Here is a 17,414-nt window from a genome sequence, read left to right as displayed (position 1 = left end):
ACAATATACATTTGTTCCCACTTTTACAAAACTGACGAGAACAGTGTAAACCGCGGCACAAAGCACTTTTGACGCAAATTTTTTTTTTTTGGGGGGAGGCGCAACATTCTTTGAGGATCTCCCCCTCTGTGTACTTTATAAAGATTTATGATTTTACTATTGTGCAGAGTTTTGTTCAGCACACACTGTTGCTCCGGCACTTCTAGCTATGTGAGCAGTGTACAGCGGGAAATGCGTTTCTATATTTCCGCAAAATTAATCAAAGGACTTGCACAACTTTTGTAAATCTTGAGAAAGAGTGTAAATTATACAGCAGTGTAAAGGGGCAGATCTGTGTCTACAATAGACATCTAATGATAAATCTCCCCCATTGTGTTTAAATTATAGACATATCTTTTGTATTTTTAAACATCATACTGAATTATTGCATTGCCAATATTCCAAATAAGTTCATTTGCAGAATTATCGTATATATTGGTTCTCTCTACTTTTTAATATGTAGGGCGGGATCCCCATGATACGCATACAGCTTGTTGTGTGTCTTAAGTTTCTCTGGCTGGTGACAATTGACCCCCTAAGGGCTCATTCAGATGGCGGAATACCTTTCTGCAGCAGGCGATGACTCAATCAGTTGGCGCTCAGTCTGATCCGAAATGCGCCATCTCCATTGTTGGCAATGAATGCCCGAGAGGCATGTTCATTCTTTCAGCGGAGTCTGGAATTTGAATTTGCATGGCAGAATTTTCCACAGAAATTTACAAGCTGAATTTTCCTGCTGCATTCCATTTGGAAATCTCACCGTGTGAATGGACCTTAAAAGGAAAACTTAAAGGGGTTCTCTGGTGGAACCCATTTTTATTTTTTTTTAAATCAACTGGTGCCAGAAAGTTAAGCAGATTTGTAAATTACTTTCTACAGAGGAAATTCTTTTCTTGAATTTCTTTTTTTTTTGTCTTGATCACAGTGCTGACACCTGATGCCCATATCAGGAACTGTCCAGAGCAGGAGAAAATCCCCATAGCAAACCTATGCTGCTCCGACACAAACAAAAGTCACGCCCCTTACCAAAGACTTGCATTAAGGGGGCGGGGCTATAATTTCACGAACTCCCGGCGCCAGCTCCAGCGTTAGGAACAGTTTGCTCCAATCGCTGAGCAGCGGAGTACCCCTTTAAGATTTTCTGGGCTTTTGCCAATGTATCCTGGGACAAGGAATGGGAGAGTAAATTTTTAAAAAAACTCACCCCTCTGCTTGCTCCCATTCCAGCACCGACCCATTGCACAGACCCTGGCAGGAGTGTCCCAATAACGTCTTGTACACTTGGTTTCAGGTCACATGCAAGAGGAAGTATATGTCAATGGTTGGCTGCAGCAGTCCCCTGCGGAGTGTATGAGACATCACCAGGGAACTATAGAGCAATGCTGGACTAAGAATGAGCGGTGATGTTGTTGTTTTCTTTTTTTGTTTTCAATTTTCTTTCTCTGGGCAACCATTTTAAAGGTGTTATCCAGGATTAGAGAAACAGAGCTGCTTTCTTCCAGAAACAGCATCACTCTTGTCCTCAGGTTGTGTGTTTCACTTAAGTTAATGTAACTTAATTGCAATACCACACACAACCTGAGGGCAGGTGTTGTGCTGTTTTTGGATAACCCCTTAAAGGGGTAGTCCAGTGATAAAAAAAAGTATCCCCTATCCTAAGGATAGGGGAATAAGTTTCAGATCGCGGGGGGTCCAACCACTGGGGCCCTCCGCAATCTCCTTTACGGGGCCCGGCTCTCTGGCCAGATAGCGCGTGTTGACCACCGCACGAAGCGACAGCCAACACGCCACCTCAATACATCACCATGGCAGAGCCGGAGATTGTGGAAGGCAGCGCTCCGACTCTGCCATAGAGTTGTATTGAGGGGGCGTGTCAGCCACCGATACATGCTCTGGTCAACACGCCCCCTTCCCGCGGGCTGTCAGGGCCCTATACAGGATATCGTGGGGGCCCCAGTGGTCGGACCCCCTGTGATCTGAAACTTATGCCCTATCCTTAGGATAGGGGATATGTTTTTCACCACTGGATAGCTCCTTTAAAGGGGTACTCAGGGGTCAAGTCTTGGGGGAAAAAAAGTGTGGGAACTCACCCAAGATTTCCACTTAAAGGGGTACTAGACATCTTATACCCTATCCAAAGGATAGGGGATAAGATGTCTGATCCCAGGGGTCCCGCTGCTGAAGACCCCCACTTCTCCCTGCTGCACCCGGCATTCGTTTAGAGCATTGGGTGCCCCGTCGGATGCTCGTGACGTCACAGCCCCTCAATGCAAGTCTGTGGGAGGGGTCGTGATGGCCTCCCATAGACTTGCATTGAGGGGGCATTACTGGGACAACACAAGCCTCTGCCCTGTATCAACAGTGATCCGGCACAGAGCGAAGCTTTCTCCGTGCACCAAATGTCTGGGGTGCCGCAGCCGAGATCACCGGGGTCCCCAGCAGTGGGACCCCCACGATCAGACATCTTATCCCCTATACTTTGGATAGGGGATAAGATGTCAAGGGGCGGAGTAGCGTGTCCTGCAAGACTCCTACTAATGTGGAAAAAGTGCAGGAACTCTGTTCCCATGATTTCCTGCAGGACTTGAGCCATGGGGGTACTCCGGTGGAAACCTTTTTTTTTTAAATCAACTGGTGCCAGAAATTTAAACAGATTTGTAAATTACTTCTATTAAAAATCTTAATCCTTCCAGTACTTTTTAGCTACTGAATACTACAGAGGAAATTCTTTTATTTTTGGAACACAGAACTCTCTGCTGACATCATGACCACGGTGCTCTCTGCTGACACCTCTGTCCATTTTAAGAAAGGTCAAGAGTAGGAGAAAAATCCCAAAGAAAACATATGCTGCTCTGGACAGTTCCTAAAATGGACAGAGATGTCAGCAGAGAGCACTGTGGTCAGCAGAGAGCACTGTGGTCATGATGTCAGCAGAGAGCACTGTGTTCAAAAAAGAAAATAATTTCCTCTGTAGTATTCAGCAGCTAATAAGTATTGGAAGGATTAATATTGTTTAATAGAAGTAATTTACAAATCTGTTTAACTTTCTAGCACCAGTTGATAAAAAAAAATAAAACGTTTTCCACCGGAGTACCCCTTTAAGAGGCCTGGAGGAAGATTGGTGCATCTTCCTCCACTGACCTTTGCCACTGTTGAGTACAGTATAACCTAACAACATAGACACTGAATAGAACAACGTATTACTTCCTCTGCATTATGGGGGGTATTTATCAACGGATTTATATCTCTTTTATTCTAATTTTATGTTTACAGCATTCTCTCCACTGTCATTTTGTAAACTTGATAGGAGTTTGACGGTCCTGTGTATGATTTTTGCAGTGGTCAGTAATTTATCATTTGCGGCAATTGTATTTTGGTGCTAATTTGCCAGTTTTTGGTGCAAATCACCACCAACAATATTCTGACATGGAAAACGCACATACATGGTATGCGCCAAACTTACTAAAGGACATGTTTGGTGTCCCGGTACCGTATTGCATACCGTACCTTGTATGGTGGTCCCCAAAGTCAGAGTTACTACGTTCAGGTAGGATCCCCCAGGTGGGACAGCCCCTAGTCACCTCCTTCTTTTCTAGTTTTGTAATGTTTAAATGTATATATTTAATATAATGTATATTAGTATGCTTACCTTGGTAGCGTCGCAGGGCCTTCAGTCATGTGACTATGTTAATTCCTCTATGGTATGTTGGAGGACCTTTGGAGGTCCTTGGGTCACATGATTACCCATAACTCTTTGTACATATAATTGACAGAAGTATTGAACCAATTAGATTAAGTCCAGCCCCTGCTCATATAAGGGAGCTGCAGCCAATGATCACTCTCTCGGGTTGCTGCTCTCGAGGATGCCGGACTAGCAGGACGGATCTGCGCAACTTACAAAGACAAGCTAGGCCAGAAGCCTGCCGGCCTCAGCCTGAAACTAAGCCGTGAGTTAAAATCTCAATACCTGCTAAAGCTAGCGTGACATATCAGTCTGCAGACTCCAAAACGCTTAAATGGGCACTGTCATGAAAAATTATTTTTAATATGTTGTAGTACTTAAGTACTACAACATATCTCTAATATGCTTTTTGTTTAAAAAAAAAAATGCTTTTAAAACATTTTAAAAGCTATTTGAAATTCGGCCACTAGGGGTCGCCCTCCTAGTGGCTGAATGCAGTGCGGAGTGACGTCACTGCAAAATTCCGACTGATTCCGGCAGGGCATCAGTCGAAATTTGGCGCAGGAACATGCAGGGCTGCGCATCGGCTCCACGCACTCGCCGACGGCCCTGCTGCAAGGTCCGGGGTGGGGGTGGGGTGGGGGGGGGGGGTGTTTGGGTGTTACTCACCAAGCGGCAGGAAGAGGCTCCCCCGCACCGTCCCTCCCGCATCGGCTCCCGGCTCACTCCTTCCCCCATGAAGCTCCTGTCCTGGGTGCCTCCAATTGTTTTACCATTACAACTCCCAGCATGCCCTAACAGTCAAAAAATAGCCAATAGATGTCAGGGCATGCTGGGAGTTGTAGTGGTGAAACAGCTGGAGGCACCCTGTTAGGAGAACTAAGGGCAGAAGTTGGCCCCCCCAGCAGGCATCAGTGACGTGGTACCTGCTGGGGAAGTCTGCCTGGTAGTGAGCACACTACCAGGCAGACTAAATGCCATTTTTAAAATAGTAAAAGAAAAAAATATAAAGGCAGGGAGGGTGTTAGGGATAGAAGGCCAATAGGCAGGGACAGAAAAAAAAAAAGACAAAAAACATGATGGTGGGAGCTACCCTTTAAGGTCCCAACCACTGTCAATATCTAAGAGACTTTGCTTGTACAGAGACTTTTCCGGTTATAAAGCTTGCATAAAATCAGTAAAATTTTCGACTGTTTTCAGCAAACTCTCCGGTTGTGGACATTCAATTATTTCATACCTCCCTATCACTCTTGGGAAGTGTGGCAGTAGGACAAGCATTGCAGAGGAGCCCTCACCCTGGTGTCATGAGTAGAAAGAGTTAAACAGACCCCAATAAAGTACCACACAGCTACACCCCCTATACCCTACACCACCAAGCTACCACACATGCAGCAAATTATAAATTTGGTGCATGTCCGTAAAAAAAACTATGTAAAAAAAAATAGTAAAAAGAAACTGACAGCAGGTAAGAATGATAAATACCAACCCCCCCCCCATGTGTACATGCTCAGTATTCCCCAATATTCACCAATCCTGTATATAGACAGACAGCTGTCAATCACACATATGCTGCACATTTTATGTTAATTCTATGTCAATCAAGCACAGAAAATGATTATGCATCTACTTATATAGAATGCTCATTCCACTATAAACTACACATTAACCCTGTTCATTCCACGTCCATCAGGGACAGGGCTATTATCGGGCATATGTATCTATTTAAACATAAAGGCCCTCATTTACTATTCTAAACCTGACTTCTTTTGTCGGGTTTTTTTGGCGCATCTTTGTCTGCGACATGTCGCAGACATCGTGAGCCAGTCTGCGACACGATGCAACATTTTTTACCGACGGACCCGATGTGGATTCTCCAAAACCCGAAAAAGGGGCATAACCCGACATTTCTGAGGTTTCCCACGTATTTATAAAGGTTTCCAACCCAAATTTGTTGAATTGTTGTGGATTTTTTCCCGACAACTCAGAGGAGTAGGAAACCAAAACCAACAAAACCCACGTGCGACAAACAGGATGCGACATAATAATAAATACCAGGGGAAAAAAAGCAGTCGGGTAAGAAAGCAAGATAAACTTACAACCCGATTTTCTAAGTAAATGAGGGCCAAAGTGTACACATTTCTTTGTTTCTTCCATATTTCATGCCAAGATCATTCAATGTGTAGCAAACACAGGGATTTCTTTTTACTTATCTTTATAGTTTCACCAATTCTTTGTATGTCCCATTTGTAATACTAGCACTTAGCCAATGCATACGTTAGATCAGTGGTCTCCAAACTGTGGCCCTCCAGATGTTGCAAAACTACAACTCCCAGCATGCCCGGACAGCCGTTGGATGTCCGGGCATGCTGGGAGTTGTAGTTTTGCAACATCTGGAGGGCCACAGTTGGCTGTCCGGGCATGCTGGGACCTGTAGTTTTGCAACATCTGGAGGGCCACAGTATGGAGACCACTGCGTCATATAGTCAGTCATATCACCTTTTAGACGGTTGTTACATCAGGAGTGATACATCTGGTAACATAACATCCAAGAAAAGTATGAGGCCTTACCTGAGACTTGGTAAGAACAGTAGGAGACAGCGAGGACACACAAAGTAAAGTGCAGTAGTGGAGGCATATTGTGGAGTGCAGTCACATCACATGCCAGCCGAGGCCAGGCAAAGAAGCTGATGGCTATGATACAGGCTGCCAATGGGGTGAAGGATGTTGACGCTCAAACAGCTGCTGCTGACTCAGACATTGTGGCAGCTCTAGTATACAGAAGTGGGTGGAGGTGCAGGCTCCTTAAAACAGAGAGGGCTGTGTCTGTCCTTACTGGCAGGGAAGCCCTGGCTCAAGTAGGGCAGCCAGAGGCACTGAGGTGGCAGAGGGCAGACTTTACACACTCAGCCTGGCAGCTCTCCCAGAGAACGACTGACAGCGTGAGAGAAGTTCCAGGTTTTATACTTTGCTGACAGGAAGCAATTCCACAGTACAAAGACCATTCACTCTGGCTCGGACACATGAAGCAGAGCCTGCTAAACATCAACACATCCAAGCAATGTACCTCACACAACAATGGAAACATTTTGGATGTTTAGATGTTTGTAAGGAAGGTAAAACGTGTTACCTACCCTCACCATGCTTAATTTACCGACTCATTTTTACCATGGGGATTAAAGGGGTACTCCGGTGGAAAACATTTTTTTTAAAGGAAAACTGTCAGATATTTTCTCCCGCACTATACACAGTACTGGTGGATAGTGCGGGAGACGCTGATTAAAATGAGCCCTACCTTGTCCGGATCCACCCGGCCGTTTGCCCGCAATTGTAGTTTTAATCTATGTGTATATCTTGCTGTAACTGGCACGGGCGGGGCTTCTGCGGGTTAACTGGCACTGACGTCAGCGCCGCTTATGAATATTCATCCCCCCTCCCTCCAGTTCTCCCTCTCTTCGCCGCTCCTAACTGGAGGGAGGAGGGGATGAATATTCATAAGCGGCGCTGACGTCAGTGCCAGTTAACCTGCAGAAGCCCCGCCCGTGCCAGTTACAGCAAGATATACACATAGAATAAAAGTACAATTGCGGGCGAACGGCCGGGTGGATCCAGGCAAGGTAGGGCTTGTTTTTATCAGCATCTCCTACACTATCCATCAGTACCTGTGGATAGTGCGGAAGAAAATATCTGACAGTTTTCCTTTAAATGAACTGGTGCAAGAAAGTTAAACAGATTTGTAAATGACTTCTATTAAAAAATCTTAAAGGAAATCTGTCATCAGAATCACCCGCACTAAACTTGTTAAACAGGCTTGTAGTGCGGGTGATCCTGATTAAAATGCTCCTTACCTGGTTAAAAATGGTTCAGTGCTTCTTAAGATATCTATATTTTTTGTTTTCTGTTATTCCCTGGCTTGGGGCTCCGTGGGAGGTGTTATCATCTGAGACTCGGCCACACGTCATTCTAGCTGGGCGGAGCTGCCGCCTGGCTCATGAATATTCATGAACTTATTCTCCTGGTCTAATTCTTCTTTCTCGGTCTGGTGTGGAGGGCCGCGCATGCGCCGCGTTACGTACACCCAGAAGCGGCGTTCTCCCCCCGGCTTTACTCAAGCTGCGGCCCTATACAAGTAAGAAGACGGGCTGCATGAGTGAAAAGCCGGGGGTGGGAGGGACGGAGGGTGTATTTATTCACAAACAGACCGAGAAAGAAGAATTAGACCAGGAGGATAAGTTCATGAATATTCATAAGCCGGGCGGCAGCTCCGCCCAGCTAGAATGACGTGTGGCCGAGTCCCAGATGATAACACCTCCCACTGAGCCCCAAGCCAGGGAATAACAGAAAACTAAAAATATAGATATCTTAAGAAGCGCTGAACCATTTTTAACCAGGTAAGCAGCGTTTTAATCAGGATCACCCGCACTACAAGCCTGTGTAACAGGTTTAGTGCGGGTGATTCTGATGACGGATTTCCTTTAATCCTTTTAGTACTTTTTAGCAGCTGTATGCTACAGAGGAAATTCTTTACTTTTTGAATGTCTTTTTTGTCTTGTCCACAGTGCTCTCTGCTGACACCTCTGTCCTTGTCAGGAACTGTCCAGAGTAGCATAGGTTTGCTATGGGGATTTTCTCCTGCTCTGGACAGTTCCTGATACGGGCATCAGGTGTCAGCAGAGAGCACTGTGGACAAGACAAAAAAGAAATTCAAAAAATAAAGATTTTCCTCTTTAGCATACAGCTGCTAAAAAGTACTGAAAGGATTAAGATTTTTTAATAGAAGTAATTTACAAATCTTTTTAACTTTCTGGCACCAGTTCATTTAAAAAAAAAAAGTTTTCCACCAGAGTACCCCTTTAAGTCTTTTTTTCGCATTCCGAGAGCCATAACTTTTGTATTCTTCTGTTGTATTTTCAAATAGCACCATTACAAGGAACAGCTAGTAGCGCTGGGCTGTATGACCAAAAATGGATATCACTGTATTTTTCCAAACTATGGTGGTTTCACGGTATTTAACGGTATTTCCCCCCCCCCCCCCACTCATTCCCTATAATAGAAAGTGCCGTGTTTGTACCAGCTTATACATGTAACTCACCCTTGCTGTATATGTAGGTATTGTCCCGAACCTTGAGTGGGCTTTCACTCCTTCTTCAGGGGGCTACTATGTAGAGCCCTGCACGGGACTGGTTTTTCATTCCTGCTCCCGGTGACTTTTTTGACCAATCCCGCCCGCTCCGGCTAAAATCTTTGTCCAATCCCGCCCGATCTCGCAATGATCTGCACATACCTGCCCTACGGGGATGTATGACGGATAATTTTTTGCGCTGTGGTATGTACTTTTTATTGGTACCATTTTTGTTTTAATGGGACCTTTAGATCGCTTCATATTATTTATTTATAGCATATAAAGTGACCAAAAAAATGCAATTTTGGACGTGTATTTTTTTTTACGTGTACACCGTGCGACCGTGTAGTTTAATCAACATTATTTTTTAATAGTTCAGACATTAACACCCACAGCGATACCACATACTTTTTTATCTTATTTTTTTTTTTTTTTTTACATAATTTTAGTTAAAAAATGGGAAAGGGGGGATTCAAGCTTTTATTATGGAAGGGGTAAATGGGAAGGAGTTACAGTTTTTTTTAACACTTTTTAACTTTTTGTTATAGCTCCTATAGGGTATGTGCAGACTGAAGAACATTGCACTCTGGGGTCTGTACAAGACCCTACGGTGCAATGCTCTGCAGTCTGCACATACCCCCATATGTATAGCAGTGTGTGTGTATGTACATTCCTATACAGGTGGGGGTATGTGCAGAGAATTGCACCCTTGTCTGAAGTACAGACTAGGGTGTAATGCTCTGCACATACCTCCACCTGTATAGGAATTTACACACACACTGCTATACACATGGGAGGGTATGTGCAGACTGCAGAGCATTGCACCCTAAGGTCTGTAGAAGATACTAGGTGCAATGCTCTGTCTGCAGTCTTGTCTACACATATCCCCCCATGTGTAGCAGAGCAGACTGCAGACACAGATGGGAGGATCGCTGACCACCAGGGCCGCAGCATTGTGCACAGCGAGTGTGTGCTCTAGAAGATTTTCATTTTTAACTTGTGAAAGGGGCCGGCAGCAGGCGGGGGTGCTGGCGGCTGACGATTGCAGTTCAGGGCAGGCTGAGCAGGGAAATCAATTGGGGTGTGAGGTGGAAATTTGCCCGGCACTACGATGGCGGCGGGAGGAGACAGTTAGGAGAAGCAGCAGCCCCCCCCCTTGTGAGTGATTGGTGAATCTACTTGGGGCTGCCACTGAGTCTGCTGCTGCTGCCGAGTCTGAGGCTACTGCGGGATTTGCGGCAGTTTGAGGGTGCATAATGTTCTGCAGGATGGGTGCATTGTTGTTGCCATTTCAGAGCTAGCAGTACTGCAGAAAGACTCTGCCTCTGACCGACAGGGGGGTGTCTGCACCAGTAAGGAGTTGGAAAGGAGTGCTTGGCAGGCCAGACAGGTACTGGTAGTGGGGGACTCAATTATTAGGGGAACAGACAGGGCGATCTGTCACAAAGCCCGGGATCGCCGAACAGTGTGTTGTCTTCCTGGCGCACGAGTTCGGCACATCGCGGATCGGGTTGACAGGTTGCTGGGTGGGGCTGGAGAGGACCCAGCAGTCATGGTACATATTGGCACCAATGACAAAGTAAGAGGTAGGTGGAGTGTCCTTAAAAATGGTTTCAGGGACTTAGGCTGCAAGCTTAAGGCAAGGACCTCTAAAGTAATATTTTCTGAAATATGACCTGTACCATGAGCCACACCAGAGAGGCAGCAGGAGATTAGGGAGGTAAACAAGTGGCTCAGAAGCTGGTGTAGGAAGGAGGGGTTTGGGTTCATGGAGAACTGGGCCGACTTAGCTGTCGGTTACCGGTTCTACCTTAGGGATGGGCTGCACCTCAATGGGGAGGGTGCAGCTGTGCTTGGGGAGAAGATGGCTAGAAGGGTGGAGGAGTGTTTAAACTAGGGGCTGGGGGGAGAGAACCTACAACATAGAGGGGGAAAAAGTGTAGATAGAGAGGGGGGACTTATTATTGTCCCTGGTGGTGGAGCGGAGGGAGGGGTTAGAATAGTTAATAGGGATAGGCTTCGAAGGAAGAAAAAACATACATAATTGAATTGCATGTTGACTAATGCCAGAAGTCTGACCAATAAAACAGATGAACTGGAGGGGTTGATGTCTGAGGAGAATTATGACATAGTGGGTATAACAGAGACTTGGTTGGACGATAGCTGTGACAGGGCGGTCAACATACAGGGTTATAGTCTATTCAGGAAGGATCAGAAAAAACAGAAAGGGGGAGGAGTGTGTCTTAATGTAAAGTCCAGTCTGAAGGCCGAACTGCGGGAGGATATTTGGGAGGGAAACGATAATGTGGAGTCAATGGCCCAGATTTATTAAACTGTGTGAGAGGAAATATAGAGAAATTTCCCCAAAAGAACCAATCACAGCTCAGCTTTCACTTTACCTCAGCTTGTTAGCTGAGCTGTGATTGGTTGCTGTGGGAAAATCCCTCTATTTTTTCTCTCACACAGTTTGATAAATCTGGGCCAATATGGGTATAAATATATGGAGATAAAAAAAAATTCTGATAGGGGTTTGCTATAAGCCACCAAACATAATGGAAAAGCCAGAAGATCAATTATTGAGGCAAATAAACATGGCAGCAAATCAGAATGATGTGATAATAATGGGGGACTTTAACTATCCTTATATAAATTGGGAGACTGAGTCCTTTGAATCTCATAAAGGAAACAGGTTTCTGACTATACCTAAAAACAATTATCTGTCCCAAATGGTGCGGGGCCCAACCAGAGGTGGCGCCCTACTGGACTTAATATTAACCAACAGACCTGACAGAGTAGCTAATGTGCAAGTAGTAGGACACCTAGGAAATAGTGATCATAATACTGTATAATACATTATAACTTGTTCTTCAATAAGGGAATCTCTCGAGGGGCCACAAAAACATTGAAATTTAGTAAGGCAAAGTTTGACCAACTCAGAGAAGCCCTTACCAATATAAAATATGGGATAATGTCCTCAAAAACAAGAATACTGACACTTAATGGGAGACTTTTAAAAATATCTTAAACTCTCACTGTGAGAGGTATTTACCCTATGGGAATAAAAGGGTCAGAAATAAAAGAAAACCAATGTGGATGGATAAAAACGTTAAGGGGGCAACAAATGACAAAAATAAAGCATTTAAACTACTAAAACAGGACGGCAGTGAAGAAGCATTATAAAGCTATAGAGAAAAATGTTAAATTTGTAAAAAACAGATAAAAAAGAGACAGAAAGACTCATTGCCAAAGAGAGTAAAACTAACCCTAAAATGTTCTTTAAAGGAGATGTCCGGTGCTCACTTTTCTTATTGTATCCGTTCCGGGCTGCAAAAAAAAAGAAAATAAGCTTTCTCTTGCCTGCCTACGCTCCCCCGGTGCTCCGGTACAGGCGTTCGGTCCCCTGGCTGTATTCTACTTACTTCCTGTTAGCCCGGCACGTCACACGGAGCTTCAGCCTATCACTGGCCGAGGCGGGACATCGCTGCGGCCGGTGATAGGTTGAAGCTCCGTGTGACGTGCCGGGCTAACAGGAAGTAAGAAGAATATAGCCCGGGGACCGAACACCTGTACTGAAGCACCGGGGGAGCCTAGGCAGGTAAGAGAAAATTTGTTTTCTTTTATTTTTCAGCCCGGAACGGATAAAATAAGAAAAGTGAGCACCGGACATCTCCTTTAACTATATAAATAGCAAAAAAGTCAAAAATGAAAGTGTAGGCCCTTTAAAATACGATAAAGAAGAAATTATAGACGGGATCAGGAAAAAGCTAATATATTAGACAAATTCTTCACCACTGTGTTCACCGAGGAAAATGAAATGCCAGGTGAAATACAGCGAGATAAGGTAAGCTCCCCAGTACAGGTCACCTGTCTAACCCAGGAAGAAGTACAGTGCCGCCTACAAAAAAATCAAAATAGACAAATCACCAGGTCCAGATGGCATTTACCCCAATGTTCTAAAGGAATTAAGTCATGTAATAGACAGATCCCTAATATTCATGGACTCTATAGTAACAGGGACTGTTCCCCAGGACTGGCGCATGGCAAATGTGGTGCCAATATTTAAAAAGGGGACAAAAGGTGACCCCGAGAATTATAGACCTGTTAGTTTAACCTCTGTTGTATGTAAATTGTTTGAGGATTTTCTAAGAGATGCTATTTTGGAGTATCTTGATAAAAATAAATGTATGACTCCATATCAGCATGGATTTATGAGGGATCAGTCCTGTCAAACTAACCTGATCAGCTTTTATGAGGAGGTGAGCTCCAGACTGGACCAAGGGCAATCACTGGATGTCGTATATCTGGATTTTTCCAAAGCATTTGATACGGTGCCACATAAACAGTTGGTGCATAAAATGAGAAGGATTGGGCTGGGGGAGAATGTAAGTGGGTAAGTAACTGGCTCAGTGATAGGAAACAGAGGGTGGTTATTAATGGTACTTATTCTGATTGGGTGACTGTTACTAGTGGGGTACCACAGGGGTCAGTCTCTGCTCCTGTCCTATTTAATATATTAATTAATGACCTTGTAGAGGGGTTGAATAGTAAAGTAGCAATCTTTGCAGATGATACTAAACTCTGTAAAGCAGTAAACACAATAGAGGACAGAGCACTGTTGCAAATGGATCTGGATAGGTTGGAGGTTTGGGCTGGGAAGTGGCAGATGAGGCTCAACATTGATAAATGTAAGATAATGCACATGGGGAATAAAAATCCGGGCTAGGATTGTGTATTAATTGGGAGAACACTTGGGACGACTGACGTGTAAAAGGACTTGGGAGTCATAGTTAACAGTAAATTTAGCTGTAGGGACCAGTGTCGGGCAGCTGCTTCCAAGGCAAATAAAATCATGGGGTACATCAATAGGGGCATAGATGCCCACAACAAGGAAAAAATTCTACCGCTGTAGAATCACTAGCCAGACCACACATAGAATACTGTGTACAGTACTGGGCACCAGTGTACAAGAAAGATATAGTGGAGCTGGAGAGGGTTCAAAGACGGGCAACCAGGGTAATGCGGGGAATGGGATGACTACAGTACCCAGAAAGATTTTCAGAATTAGGGTTATTTAGTTTAGAAAAAAAGAAGGCTTAGGGGAGATCTAATAACTATGTATAAATATATCAGGGGACAGTACAGAGATCTCTCCCATGATCTATTTATACCCAGGACTGTATCTATAATAATGGGGCATCCTCTACGTCTAGAGGAAAGAAGGTTTCTACACCAGAACAGACGGGGGTTCTTTACTGTAAGTGAAGTGAGACTGTGGAATTCTCTCCTGGAGGAGGTAGTCATGTGAACTATGTAAAAGAATTTAAAAGGGGTCTGGATGCATTTTTGGAGAATAATAACATTGCTGGTTATGTATACTAGAATTATAGGGACAGGAGGTTGATCCAGGGATGTATTCTGATGCCATATTTGGAGTCGGGAAGGAATTTTTACGTCTAGTATGAGGGTTTTATGCCTTCTTCGGGATCAACTCAGTAGGGACTCATTAGGGTTATAGGTTGAACTTCATGGACTCTGGTCTTTTTTCAACCTTATGAACTATGTTATTATGTTACCTAGGGCCTGACAGCCCGCCCGCAGCAGCCTCCTGACCGGTATAGCGTTATTTAAAAAATTTGATTGTGAAAAAAAAAAAAAAACGGTATTCGATATGAACCGATCCCTACTGGGATTATCTCTACAACAAGTGCTTGAGGACCATTTTGGATTTGGCATTCACAAATGGGGATTTAACCTCTTCAGGACGAAGGGCGTATGCATACGCCCTGCATCCTGAGTCCTTAAGGACGGAGGGTGTATGGATACGCCCGTGGGAATTCCGGTCCCCGCCGCAAGCCGGTCAGGGACCGGACCAGGATGACTGCTGATATCTATCAGCAGGCATCCCGTGTATATGCCCAGGGGGGTCCTGAGACCACCCCCCATGTCGGCGATAGCCAGAAATAGACGGTCAATCCAGACCGATGATTTTCGGCGGATCCGGGTCAGACCGGTGTCCGGTGACCTGGAAAATCAGGGTGATCTGGGGTGTCCAAGACACCCCTGGTCCCATTGAAGGAATAGGAGTTAGGTTGCAGTGGTGTCACCCCTCCTATTGGTCGTCAAGAAGCGACGACCAATAGCAGATCGGGGGCGGGGGGGGGTTAATGTTCGGCTCCCCCCTGTCCTGCCCACCGACAGTAATCCGGGCAGAACGGGGGAACTGTAGCGTGACAGGCGGCGGTGGAGGTCCCTTACCTGACTGGTGGCAGCGGGCGGAGATGACATTCAGCTCCCTCGTGGCTCCCTGGTGAAGACTACGGAAGCCGGTGAGTAGTTGGGGGGGGGGGGGGGGGGCTAAAGTTTGGAGACCCCTATACAGTGTTCTCCGTTGGGCATGTTGGGATTTGTAGTTTTGCAAGATTTAGAGGGCTACAGTTTGGAGATCACTGTGCAGTGGTCTCTATACTGTGGCCCTCCAGATCTTGAAAAACTACAACTCCCAGCATGCCCACACAGCAGTTTTCTGTCTGGGCATGCTGGGATTTGTAGTTTTGCAACACCTCGAGGGCCACAGTTTGGAGATCACTATGCAGTGGTCTCTAAACTGTAGCCCTTCAGATGTTGCAAAACTGCAAATCCCAGCAAGCCCAAACAGCAAACAGCTGTCTCGCCATGCTGGGAGTTGTAGTTGCGTACCTCCAGCTGTTGCATAACTACATCTCCCAGTATGCCCTTCGGTGATCAGTACATGCTGGGACTACATGTTGTAGTTTTGCAACAGCTGGGGGCACCCTGGTTGGAAAATACTGAGTTAGGTAACAGAACCTAACTGAAGGTTTTCCAACCAGTTTGCCTCCAGCTGTTGCAAAAGTAGTTTTGCAACAGCTTGAGGTTTGCCCCCAAATGTGAATGTACAGGGTACATTCACACGGGCAGGTTTACAGTAAATTTCCTGCTTCAAGTTTGAGCTGCGGCAAATTTTGTGCCGCAGCAAAAACTCCTAGCAGGAAACTCACTGTAAACCTGCACCAGTGCAAATGTACCCTAAAAACACTACACTACACTACACTACACTAACACATAATAAAGGGTAAAACACTACATATACACCCCCTTACACTTTCCCCCCCAATAAAAATAAAAAACATCGTACGGCAGTGTTTCCAAAACGGATCCTCCAGCTGTTGCAAAACAACAACTCCCAGCATTTCTGGACAGCCACTGACTGTCCAGGCATGCTGGGAGTTTAGCAACAGCTGGAGGCACCCTGTTTGGGAATCACTGGCAAAGAATACCCCTATGTCCACCCCTCTGCAATCCCTATTTTAGTCCTCAAATGTGCATGGCGCTCTCTCACTTCGGAGCCCTGTCGTATTTCAAGGAAACAGTTTAGGGCCATATATGGGGAATTTCCGTACTCGGGAGAAATTGCACTACAAATGTTGGGGGGCTTTTTCTTCATTTACCCCTTATGAAAAGGAAAGGTGGGGTCATCATCAGCCTAACATGCTGGTGTTGCCCCATACTTTTTATTTTCACAAGTGGTAAAAGGAAAAAAAGTCCCCCAAGATTTGTAACGCAATTTCTCCTGAGTACGGAAATACCCCATATGTGGGCGTAAAATGCTTTGCGGGCGTACAACAAGGATCAGGAGTGAGAGTGCAATGTAGTGAGAGGGGGCTGATTTTACAGCGGTTCTGACATAAACGCAAAAAAATAAATACCCACATATGACCCCATTTTGGAAACTACACCCCTCACGGAACGTAACAAGGGGTATAGTGAGCTTTAACACCCCACAGGTGTTTGACGAATTTTCGTTAAATTTGGATGGGAAAATGAAAATATTATTTTTTTTTCACTAAAATGCTTGTGTTACCCTAAACGTTTAATTTTCACAAGGGAAAATAGGAAAAAAGACCCCCAAAATTTGTAACCCCATATGTGGATGTAAAGTGCTCTGCGGGTGAACTTCAATGCTTAGAAGAGTAGGAGTGCCATTGGGATTTTGAAGAGAAAATTTGTCCATAATTGAAGGCCTTGTGTGTTTACAAAGCCCCCATAGTGCCAGAACAATGGACCCCCCCACACACATATTTGACCCCATTTTGGAAACTACACCCCTCACGGAATGTAATAAGGGGTACAGTGAACATTTACCCCCCACAGGTGTCTGACAGATATTTGGAACAGTGCTCTGTGAAAATGAAAAATGTAAATACTCACTGCACCCCTTATCAAATTCTGTGGGGGGGGGGGGTATAGTTTCCAAAATGGGGCTACATGTGGGGAATCCACTGTTCTGGCACCACGGGGGGCTTTGTAAATGCACAAGTCCCCCGACTTCTATTCCAACCAAATTCTCTCTCCATAATCTCAATGGCGCTCCTTCTGTTCTGAGCATTGTAGTGCGCCAGCAGAGCACTTGACGTCCACACATGGGGTATTTCCATACTCAGAAGAAATGGGGTTACAAATTTTGGGGGGCATTTTCTCCTATTACCCGTTGAAAAAAAAATGAATTTACACATCCAACTTTAACTAAAAGTTGTCAAACACCTGTGGGGTGTTAAG

At 45.0% G+C, this 17,414-nt stretch overlaps 1 protein-coding gene across 1 annotated transcript in view; it reads right to left on the bottom strand.

Annotated features, from left to right (window-relative positions):
• Positions 1 to 6,639, bottom strand: part of SUSD2 (sushi domain containing 2) — a 288,175-nt gene extending 281,536 nt beyond the window's left edge. Inside the window, exon 1 of the mRNA XM_056537221.1 lies at positions 6,290 to 6,639. Coding sequence (XP_056393196.1) covers positions 6,290 to 6,356 — 67 coding nt within the window. The 5' untranslated portion in view covers positions 6,357 to 6,639. The remainder of the gene's footprint in view (positions 1 to 6,289) is intronic.
• Between the last annotated feature and the right edge of the window lie 10,775 nt (positions 6,640 to 17,414).

Source organism: Hyla sarda, chromosome 1, assembly GCF_029499605.1.
Source record: "Hyla sarda isolate aHylSar1 chromosome 1, aHylSar1.hap1, whole genome shotgun sequence".
In the NCBI taxonomy this organism is placed as follows: domain Eukaryota; kingdom Metazoa; phylum Chordata; class Amphibia; order Anura; family Hylidae; genus Hyla; species Hyla sarda.
The sequence above is the reverse complement of the archived record's forward strand: the minus strand, read 5'-3'. Positions and strand labels throughout refer to the sequence as shown.